Raw genomic sequence first — 11,360 nt, 5'->3', positions numbered from 1 at the left:
ATCCCACTCATACTCTCAATCCAATGTTTGTCATTCTAAGTTGTAAAACCAATCACACAAAATTATCCTTGGCTTACATAATACATCCCAGTATACTGTTGGTGCATTCCATGTAGAATACAATTTGTTAATAATAAATTAAATAAATTAAACATTTGATGTAATGTATGTTTTGTAAATTATTTGTTTTACTGTGTTTCACATGGCATTTTACAAGGCAGAATCAGCTCACTTTAGTGAGCCAAAAAAATTAGGACAGGAGAAAAAAAATTCTTAAGTAATGTCAGGAAGCTGGTATTTTATTTTAAAACTAATTGCTATTTTTATTTATTTAGAGAATTAAAAGCCAACTCCAGACCACTGCTTGTCCTGATTTTATGAGGGACTGATGAGGAGTTGGTAAGGAGAGGAATCAGAACAGGAGTGCCTGCCCCCCGCCCCAAACACATTATCAGGTAATGTAACTTTGGTAATTTGAGATTAATTCAGGTTTCTTTTGAATTGTTGACACTGTCCTCTCCTCTCTTCTCATTATAGCTTTTGTATGCAGTGCCAGTTCTGCTCTTTTGTCTGTTCAAGCCAAGAAGTACTCTTAAGACATCACCAGCTACGACATAGAAGAGGATTTCATTTGCCCTGTGTTTACAGTGACTGCGTCTGTTCGTTCAGGACACGAGGGGCATTGAAGTCTCACCTCAGCAGATCACACAACAGGGCTAAGAAAAGGCAGGAGATCTCAACATTTTTTTGTGAATTTAAGGAAAACTGCTCACAGCATACATTTATTTCACATATTTTAAGGCACTTAAAAAAAATCAGACTGTATCCTGTCCTTTTCAAAAATGTGACTATGCTACCAACAATTTATCAACCTTTACGTCACACACAAGCAGAAAGCACAAAAACTCAAAAGATATAAAAAACTGTATTAGACTGATTTCTCATGCAAATGCATGTCCTAGTGAAAGTAGCTCCCCTGATAAATCCTTAAATACCTCTCAGGAGCCAGAGACATTACCAAGTGGTTCAGGTGTAGCATCAAGTGATAAAGAGGACAATGAGTTTGTAGATTACCAATGTCTTGAACATAAAATAGCTAGACTTTTTCTATGCATGCAAACATTGTTACATGTTTCTAAAAGTGCTTTGCAGAGAATTATTGAGGAAATTAGTGACATTTTAAAATTTTCTCAGGTTCAATCATTTCAAAGAATCAAAGAGGTGCTTGCTGAACAGAACATTGAGGCAGATGATGATGTAATTAAAAATATAAATGATGCACTTTTCAAAACCAACCCATTAATTATCTCAACAGAACCAAAAGGTGCATTGTCTACTGATTACAAGAGAAATATTTATTTCAAGAATAATTTTCATGTAATTGAGCCTACAGAGTACATCTACAAAGCGAGAACTAGAAATACATTTGTTTATGTCTCAGTAAACCAGGTCTTGGAGAACTTATTGAAAGAGAAAAGTTTCTTTGAAAAGTTAGCATTTGATAAAGAAATTAGTGAAGGTTACAGATCATTTAGAGATGGGCAGTATTTCAAAAACAACAAGCTTTTAGGATTGCAAGATACTTGCATTAGTTTAGCTTTGTATATTGACGACTTTGAAATATGCAACCCTTTAGGAACATCTCTAAAAATTCATAAAATAACTGCTGTCTATTGTACTCAACTTATCTGCAAGGTTTCGTTCTACATTACACTCAATACAGCTTGCTCTTCTTGGTAAAAGTGTAGACGTTAAACAGTTTGGGTATGATGCTTTTCTTTATCCACTCATTGAGGATTTAAAATGTCTTGAAAGCACAGGGGTGTATGTTGAATCTTTAAATAGTTTTTTAAAGGGAACTGTATTTTGTGTCTGTGCAGATAACCTTGGGGCTCACAGCCTTGCAGGCTTTTTGGAGTCCTTTAATGTTGACAAATTTTGTCAATTTTGTAGTATTGATAAACATCAGATTGCAGCTCTTGATCCTACAGAATTTCCATTAAGAACTGTGGAACAGCATAACATTTTTCTAGAAGAGCTTGAGGATGGTCAAAGACAAAGTGTGTGTGGTGTCAAAGGTTCCTGTGCCTTAAGTGCGTTGTCCTATTTTCATCCAGTCACTGGATTTCCTCCAGATATATTACATGATTTCTTTGAAGGTGTTGTCCCTGTGGAATTGTGTTTGTGTCTTCAAGATTTAATCAGAAAGGGTTTTATTGCATTTGAAGGACTAAACAAATGTATAAAATCATTTCCATATAAATTCTCTGATAAGCTCAACAAGCCACAACAAATTACAAAAGCCAGTTTTGGAACAGGAAGAGTGAGTGGCAATGGACATGAAAACTGGACACTTTTGCGTTTGCTGCCTTTTATCATTGGGACCCGTATACCAGAACATGAGCCATCATGGGAAGTATTGATGGACCTTAAGGAGCTTGTTGAAATTGTTGTCTCGACAACTCTATCAGAAGAAATATTGTCATACTTGGACACCAAAATATTGGATCATCGACGATTACTGATAGAGACTTTTCCTGGTTTTAATTTGAAGCCAAAACACCACTATATTGAACATTATAGTCATCTTGTGCGTTGTTTTGGTCCCTTAGTTGATTTGTGGACTATTCGATTTGAATCTAAGCACAACTTTTTCAAGAAAACTGTGCATGATGTCCAATGCTTTAAGAATATACTACTAACACTTTCTTCAAAGCATCAACAAATGATGGCATACTTCTTAGATGGTCACAGTCTTTTTAAACCAAGTCTGCATGTTGATAATATTGACACAGTTGACATCTGTTTCTTGAATGAAAATCTTCAGAAGTGCTTGAAACTGAAATATCCACAGGTAAAAGCTGTGTCATTTGCTAAATGTGTTTATCTGTATGGGACCCAGTATGTTAAAGGCATGATCATTTCATCAGGACAACTGAGTGGACTACCTGAATTCTACAAGATACTGAACATTTTGGTAGACTCTGGGAAAGTGTCATTTGTTGCTACAAAGCTCTCCTCTTGGTTTATGGAACACTACAGATCATATCGGCTTGACAGCAGCTACAAAGATCTGGAAATACTTGACCCAGAAGATTTGAATGATTACCACCCTTTAGCTGAATACTGCGTAGATGGACAACTGATGGTGACACCTGTTACGTGCCTCCTGCATTGAAAGTGATGGTATGTATTATTCTTAAATAGTTTTCAGTTGATTACTTTGAATTTGTCAATTATTTAGAATTGCGCCCTTTTTTTTTGGTTTGTCTTCACAGGCCCTGTTACTGCGAGTCCACGTCAGTCCAAAACTTATCAGAAAAATCCAACTGTCCACTGTTCCAGAATCTGTGAAGCAGCTTCAAGATGAACTACAAGCAAAGCTTGGACTTGAAGGTGACTTTGCAATACAATATGAAGACCCAGATTTTGGGAACGCACTTTGCAACCTGATGGATATTAAGGAGCTACCTGTTGGGCGGGCAGTGTTGCACCTCATTTGGGAGGAAAATGCATCAGCCTCGCCACCACAGACTCCATCTGATCATAGCGCTATCTCATCTATTGATACAGCCAGTGTGAGTTCAGCATCTTCTTTCAGCCCATCCTCATCCACAAAGACCTACATGCGTAGCACTTCACAGTGGCCAAATCCATTTCCTATCCCAACCTTTTCCTATGATGTAGCGTTAAAACTTCGCAAGGGCAATGAGGTATATGAGAAAGCAGGGGCAAATTTAAGTGTAACAAGAGACATCAAGATGGAAATTCTAGACAAGCTGGCACAAGAAATGTTTGCAATCAAAGCGTACCCTGACAAGAATGAAATAACATCTGTTGCACAGGAGCTAGTTTCCAAACATCCCTGCCTCAAAGAGCCTGGCAATGGCACAGGATATGATGGTTGGGCAACAAGCATTAAGTTCAAGCTTGGCAACTACCGTTCCAAGCTAAGTCAAGCTGGATGTAGTGAAGTTGCAGTCAATCGAAAAAGAAGAGGGGAAGAAGATGACAGTGGCTCAAATAGATTTTCCTTAAAGAAACCAAAGCGAGGTGAAGTCAACTTTATCCCTGATGGCCCAGAAAACTACAATGATGAGTCTCTTGAAAATGAAAGATGCATTTTGGAAGATGAAATGAAGAAGAGGGATAAGAACATGGCACTCATCACCCAAAAGATGGACATCACATTCTCTCTCAGGAGGAAAGAAGTTGTGGAGATGCAGCCCTTGGTCAAGGAAATGCAGCTCAGATGGCCAGCTCTCTTCTTGAAAGAACAGGTAAGATAATCTCTTAAATATTTAAAGGAAAACTTCCGGGTTTTTTTTCTTCTTCCCTTTTCCCCAGTGTGGTCTTATTTCTAAAATGGAAAACATTCATTTATTCACCCAGAAAAATTTCAAGGCATTTGGAGTTGTTAGAAAGAAATTTTAATCCCAATGTTACGAGTGAGTCGTTTTGCAAGAGAGAGCTGAGCCACGGTTATGGGGAAAGGATTCACTGAGACAACTAAGAAATGCCTGAATTAAGCCAAAAACCACTCTGGAGGGTTTTTAATCTAAGGAAATAACATTAAAATGTGTTTAAAAGCTCCAAAAAGTTGATTTTACATGATATAGGACCTTTAAAAGCATCTGTTTGTATCACTCCAATATCTTGTAGAAAAGGTTGAAGGCTCGCGATGAGCTAACAATGCTAGTGGTAAAATATAAAAAAATATTTGGCTCTAAAAATATGAAGCTAATTTTGGTATTACCAACAACTATTGAAGTGAAATCTATTTACTTGTCAACTTACTGTGTATAATAACGGATTGCTTTTATTTCGCTCTTCTCTGGGCACCCAAAGCGCTTTACAATTCCACTACTCACTCACTCACTCTCACATTCACACATCGGTGCAGGGAAACCACAGTTGTAGCCACAGCTGCCCTGGGGTAGACTGACAGAAGTGACGCTGCCATATCGCGCCTCTGGCCAACACCAGTAAGCGGTAGGGTAAAGGGTCTTGCCCAAGGACACAACGACCAGGACAGAGAGAGCTGGGGATAGAACCAGCATCCTTCCGGTTACAGATGAGCTTCCCAACCCCCTGAACCACAGTCGCCGCAATGACTTGTCTTCACTGGGCATCTAGAATCTTTTGGTGCTGACCCTTAGCGGGCAACAGCCATGAAACTCACAGAACAGGATTGAGAAAGTCACTTACGTGTTATGAAAGTATACAAATTTGACCACAGGATGTTATTCTTACTTCATTCTTACATAATTATAAAATTAATGGAATTTTTTCAATGAATTTAAAATACAATTTATTGATTTATTTCTTTTCTGCAATGAATCCTGTAACAATTGAAACCATTATTTTGTCTTATCAACATTTGATTAGGTATTCTATAGACTTACTGTAAGATCTGCCGATCAGATTTTTCTTGGGTTTTTTTTTTTGTTTTTTTTAATACGTCAGTTATAATTTGTACCACCACTACCACTAAAGGAAAAAAAAAAATCCAATCAAGGCCTGACCAATAGATCAACCAAGACTAACTAAATGTTTTGAAATTAAGCTCTTTTAACCAAATTTGAAAACAATGTGATTTTTATATAATGTACCTTTAAAAGTTTTCTTCTATATTTTTTTTGTTGCTTTGTAGATTTGTGCGGAATTCTCACGCATTACCACCAAGGATCTCATGGGGACCTTCTTGACTGCCCTCGACACTTACTCACTTCGGCTGATTAAGCTGTATCGAATTAGAAAAGCTGCTTTCCGCAATGACATGGATTCCCTGTTGCAGAAGTTTGATGAACAGGTAATATATAAAAATTTATTTGTGTGTGGTTTATGAGGAACCTGAAGTTCCCACTGTAACGAAAGATACTTTATTAAATATTTACTAAATTGATGTAAAAATTGTTAGTTTTCAAAAAGTGTGTCCTGAATGGGATTATAAGCTAACAAGCAGCGCTGTGTTTGGCAGATTGCAGGTCATGACAGACAGTTCAACTCTCATCCCACTCATGGCACTTTTTGTTATAAATGTTGTAATAAGTGTGCTACATTTGTTGCACATCAAAATTACTTAAAAAATAAATAAATAAAAAAAAACTGACAAAAACATGACCAATTATCTGTAATAACTCATTTCAACATCTTATTTCTTAAGGCTGTATTTTGAGCAACAACACTTAATGTGTTTTAAAAACAAAATGGTAGGTTTATAAATGAGACTGAGTCTTATTTGATTTCCTTGTTTTAGGTCTCAAACATAGTCCAGCATCGACGAACCATCAGTTTGGAAGGGTTACCGATATTTGTTCGCGACGACGAGACCAAACTCTTCTTAACATGTCTGGTGAGTATGCAAATCTACTCAATCTTCAGTTTTGGTTTTCAGAGACTTATATGTACTGTTGTTTTTTATTTTGCATAGGATACAGATCCAGTTGAGAGGGCAACCCGAGGTGTTACGGTGGGCATCCTCACTGTTCTGGAGGACTACGTGGGACCCAACTCGCAGTCCACAGTGGTCAACACTGCCATTGTTTTGGAAGAGGACATTATTCTTGATGATCTGCCAGACCTTCCCACTGCCTTTGCCTACCTGTTTGGCCTACTTTATGGGCTCAACATGGAGTTTCCCAAAGAACTCAAGTACACATTTGAAGCTGTGCAACACATTTTTATGGAGTTGACATCTACCTGTTCCCAGAGGATAAGAAGCTTCAAAACCAAGCTCTTAACCAAAGTCTAACCTATTTGACAACATGTTCAACTCAAATGCAACTTGTGTAAAACAGAATGGCAATTTGTTTTGATTTACAGTTTTTGGGTTTCGTGGCAAGTTGCTCTGAAAAAAGTTCATTTCTGTCTTTAAGAAAACGGTAAGGTGCAGAAAGTTCTGAATCAATGTCTTCTGTTCTAACTTTACTTAATGTGGCTTGCATGACTGATTGCAGATTTCATGTATAACATGTTATTATAAAATGTTGAAAGGTTTTATTCTAACTTGAGCTGTTTTAAACAATTTTTATAATCTGGTTTTAGGTACATTTGTATTAGTTTTATAACAAATGTGGCGCGATACTGAACTTCACAGGAAATTGGAGTGTTGATACCATTACTATTAAAAGACAAGTGGTGGAAAAATTTGTTTGAAAGTTGTTTGCTGTATGGAAACCAGATAGAAGTTGTTCACATCCTGCCATCTGATGTTTTGAATCTGTTTGTTAGTGACTATCTATCAAGATAGGTTTGATATTCTGTCTGACAACACCACCTTTAAAATTGGATGAGTAACATTTGTTACAAAAATTTGACTTTTTTTGTGTTTTTGGAAGGACTTTATTTGTGGCTGAATGTTGTCAGTATGTTAAAAATGGCTGATCTCAAAAGTCAACATTGTCAGTGGTGCAGTTGTGTTTGAACACAAAGTTATTTGAAAATCAACTGTGTAAACATTCATTGGTACAACAGGGAGCACCTCATGAAAACTATGAAAGATACTTTTTCTAAACTTTAGGAAATTGATTGGCAAAAAAAAAAAAAAAATGTTGTGTAAACTTTAGGAAATACGTTGCAAAAACAATAAAATATGAGTTGAGAAAAAGGACAATTATTAATTTTGTCAACACAAAAACATTAGCTAAAGCAACTTATCTCCTAAACTTGAAATTATAAGTTATCCATCAGAACCTAAAAACGTAAATGCAGTCGGTTGCCTTGAGTTAAATGGCTCTGCTGAGGGTCTTCAATGATCTTCTTTTAATTGCTGATTCAAATCGCCCCGCTGTTTTCATTTTTATTGGACTTGTCCTCAGCTTTCGATAAGGGAGACCATGATATTCTTTTAAGGAGGCAAGAACATGCTGTAGGTAGGCATTGAGGGTTTTGCCATTAACTGGTTTAAATCCTACCTCTTGGATAGATCTTTTTCTGTGACGATGGGATGTTACTCGTCCACCGTGGCCCCTCTTTGTTGTGGTGTGCCCCAGAGGTCTGTTCGTTTTACATTCGTCCCACCAACACAACAACCCTCTCAACCCTGCTTCCCCGTGATTTAACACCACAGGTGTGATCTGCAGGTGCGTCCGCACGGCACTACAGACCACGCCCCACCACAATTATAAATAACATTGCGCCTAGCTATCTTGCTGACCTTCTTAGCTTGTATACTCCTTGTCGAGCCTTAAGATCATCCTATCTGGAACAATCCTGACATATTACAAAACAATAATATGATAAACTTTCCAGATTGGAGTGGTAAAGGAATCAAATATTTAGAACATATACTAGAAGGAACAGAATTTATTTCATTTGACAGACTAGTTACACAATATGGGATCAACAAGAAAAGATTTTTAGAATATCAACAAATTAAATCCATAGTAAAAAAGAAATTTAAACCGGGTAAAGTTGAACTACAAACACCACCAAGTGTGGTTCAATTTCTTACTCTTAAAACCCCCAAATTACTATCCAAAATATACAGAATGCTTTCTAAAACAGATGAATCAATATCACTTCCTATTGCAAAATGGGAAGCGGATTTATCAGTTAACTTAGACCAAAACTTCTGGTCTCAGATTTGCTTAAAAACCTTTCATCTAACCAGAAATCCCAGTCTTCAATTAATTCAATACAAAATACTACATAGAGTGCACTATACAGGGAGTGCAGAATTGTTAGGCAAGTTGTATTTTTGAGGAATAATGTTATTATTGAACTTCAACCATGTTCTCAATGAACCCAAAAAACTCATTAATATCAAAGCTGAATGTTTTTGGAAGTAGTTTTTAGTTTGTTTTTAGTTTGAGCTATTTTAGGGGGATATCTGTGTGTGCAGGTGACTATTACTGTGCATAATTATTAGGCAACTTAACAAAAAACAAATATATACACATTTCAATTATTTATTTTTACCAGTGACACCAATATAACATCTCCACATTCACAAATATACATTTCTGACATTCAAAAACAAAACAAAAACAAATCAGCGACCAATATAGCCACCTTTCTTTGCAAGGACACTCAAAAGCCTGCCATCCATGGATTCTGTCAGTGTTTTGATCTGTTCACCATCAACATTGCGTGCAGCAGCAACCACAGCCTCCCAGACACTGTTCAGAGAGGTGTACTGTTTTCCCTCCTTGTAAATCTCACATTTGATGATGGACCACAGGTTCTCAATGGGGTTCAGATCAGGTGAACAAGGAGGCCATGTCATTAGTTTTTCTTCTTTTATACCCTTTCTTGCAGCCACGCTGTGGAGTACTTGGACGCGTGTGATGGAGCATTGTCCTGCATGGAAATCATGTTTTTCTTGAAGGATGCAGACTTCTTCCTGTACCACTGCTTGAAGAAGGTGTCTTCCAGAAACTGGCAGTAGGACTGGGAGTTGAGCTTGACTCCATCCTCAACCCGAAAAGGCCCCACAAGCTCATCTTTGATGATACCAGCCCAAACCAGTACTCCACCTCCACCTTGCTGGCGTCTGAGTGGGACTGGAGCTCTCTGCCCTTTACCAATCCAGCCACGGGCCCATCCATCTGGCCCATCAAGACTCACTCTCATTTCATCAGTCCATAAAACCTTAGAAAAACCAGTCTTGAGATATTTCTTGGCCCAGTCTTGACGTTTCAGCTTGTGTGTCTTGTTCAGTGGTGGTCGGCTTTCAGCCTTTCTTACCTTGGCCATGTCTCTGAGTATTGCACACCTTGTGCTTTTGGGCACTCCAGTGATGTTGCAGCTCTGAAATATGGCCAAACTGGTGGCAAGTGGCATCTTGGCAGCTGCACGCTTGACTTTTCTCAGTTCATGGGCAGTTATTTTGCGCCTTGGTTTTTCCACATGCTTCTTGCGACCCTGTTGACTATTTTGAATGAAACGCTTGATTGTTCGATGATCACGCTTCAGAAGCTTTGCAATTTTGAGACTGCTGCATCCCTCTGCAAGATATCTCACTGTTTTTGACTTTTCTGAGCCTGTCAAGTCCTTCTTTTGACCCATTTTGCCAAAGGAAAGGATGTTGCCTAATAATTATGCACACCTGATATAGGGTGTTGATGTCATTAGACCACACCCCTTCTCATTACACAGATGCACATCACCTAATATGCTTAATTGGTAGTAGGCTTTTGAGCCTATACAGCTTGGAGTAAGACAACATGCATGAAGAGGATGATGTGGACAAAATACTCATTTGCCTAATAATTCTGCACTCCTTGTACAGGTCATCGGATGTCCAAGATGGGCTTTACGTCTACCAACAACTGCTCACACTGCCAAACCAATTCACCGGACAATTATATCCACGCTCTTTGGTTCTGTCCACCAGTTCAGAAGTTTTGGCGCGAGATATGTGAAGACTTTTTAAAGTGTCTGAATGTAACATTCCAACTTCCCCCTTAGTGTGTTTGTTGGGCAGCTTAGATAATGTCACTTCAGAAAAGAATATCGCCCATATGGTTTTCACTGCCCTATGCATAGCCAAGAAAACAGTCCTCATGAACTGGAAAAATAAAAATAATCTTAATTCTAACCAATATAGAAATTATCTATTAGATTACATTAGTCTTGATACAGCCTCTGCCACCACATCAGATCAATTGCTCTGGGCTCCTTTGATCAGCTCCATCACCTAGTGGGGGTGGGGGGTCATAGTTTGGTCCCGCCTTCACTGTTGTGATTGGTGTGGGGGTAGGGACAGGCTTAGGGCGTCGGGGGGTTCCCCGGGGGCGTCTTCCTTGGGGGGCTCAACCCGGGGTAGCGGTCACTGCCAATTAGGGGCTCTGTTGGCTCTCAGGTGACTGTTTCCTCGTGGATGCGTGCAGCGGGGCTAGGGGAGGGTCTGTGCTGACGGACGTGGGTTACTGACCTGATAGCCTGTCTGCCCCTGGGTGGGTTCGGGACGGGCGTGGGGTTCTGGGGGTGCTCCGGCTCTGGGTTGGGGCCCTGGCCGGGCCTCAGGGGCTTGGGTCCTGGTTGGTGTGTTGCCGGGGTTGTGGGCGGGTGGGTGTATGGGGGCCCAGCCCTGGCGCAGGGTGCCGCCGGTGCGTCGAGCCACCTGGGGGGCTCTTCAACTGGTGGGGGAGATTGTCACACCTAGCAGAAGCTTTCCTCTCTTCAGGAGCTCTCTCTGCAGGAGGGGGAGATACAGGAGAGGTGGAGGAAGATCTCAGCCTGGGCGTCTATTGTCTCATGTAGTCTGGAAGATGAGTGGATGGTGGGGTGGGTGCAGTTTTCTCTGTGGTGGGGTTGGGTGGACTGTCCGGGGCTCTGTGGGGCCGGGGGGCGCTGCTGCGCTGGGCCCCGGTCTGGATGGGCCTGGGCCCCCTTTCCCTGGCGGGTCGCGGAGT

General features: G+C 39.7%; 1 protein-coding gene across 2 annotated transcripts; it reads left to right on the top strand.

Moving 5' to 3' along the window:
- The first annotated feature begins 297 nt into the window (after positions 1-297).
- Positions 298-7,531, top strand: LOC147329761 (uncharacterized). 2 transcript variants are annotated; one of them, XM_086291064.1, is made up of 7 exons: positions 298-455; positions 538-726; positions 3,043-3,186; positions 3,279-4,280; positions 5,654-5,812; positions 6,260-6,355; positions 6,434-7,531. In XM_086291064.1, the coding sequence occupies exons 3-7, from the start codon at positions 3,184-3,186 to the stop codon at positions 6,752-6,754; spliced, it is 1,581 nt and encodes a 526-aa protein (XP_086147190.1). In that variant the 5' UTR covers positions 298-455; positions 538-726; positions 3,043-3,183; the 3' UTR covers positions 6,755-7,531. The 2 variants fall into 2 exon arrangements, with proteins under 2 accessions (XP_086147190.1, XP_086147191.1); XM_086291065.1 differs by lacking the exon at positions 298-455 and having other exon boundaries at positions 463-726.
- Positions 7,532-11,360: the final 3,829 nt, after the last annotated feature.

The sequence above is a fragment of the Aulonocara sp. 'chitande type north' Nkhata Bay genome, linkage group LG5 (genome assembly GCF_057382095.1).
Source record: "Aulonocara sp. 'chitande type north' Nkhata Bay isolate Kocher_YH1m ecotype deep benthic linkage group LG5, A_spYH_male_GT1.1, whole genome shotgun sequence".
In the NCBI taxonomy this organism is placed as follows: Eukaryota; Metazoa; Chordata; class Actinopteri; order Cichliformes; family Cichlidae; genus Aulonocara; species Aulonocara sp. 'chitande type north' Nkhata Bay.
Note: the sequence above shows the minus strand (reverse complement) of the source record. Positions and strands in the feature narration are given on the sequence as shown.

Coding starts and splice junctions, on each gene's coding strand:
- LOC147329761 (XM_086291064.1), top strand. Junction 5,813..6,259: donor TGCAGAAGTTTGATGAACAG/GTAATATATAAA, acceptor TCCTTGTTTTAG/GTCTCAAACATAGTCCAGCA. Junction 6,356..6,433: donor AACTCTTCTTAACATGTCTG/GTGAGTATGCAA, acceptor TATTTTGCATAG/GATACAGATCCAGTTGAGAG.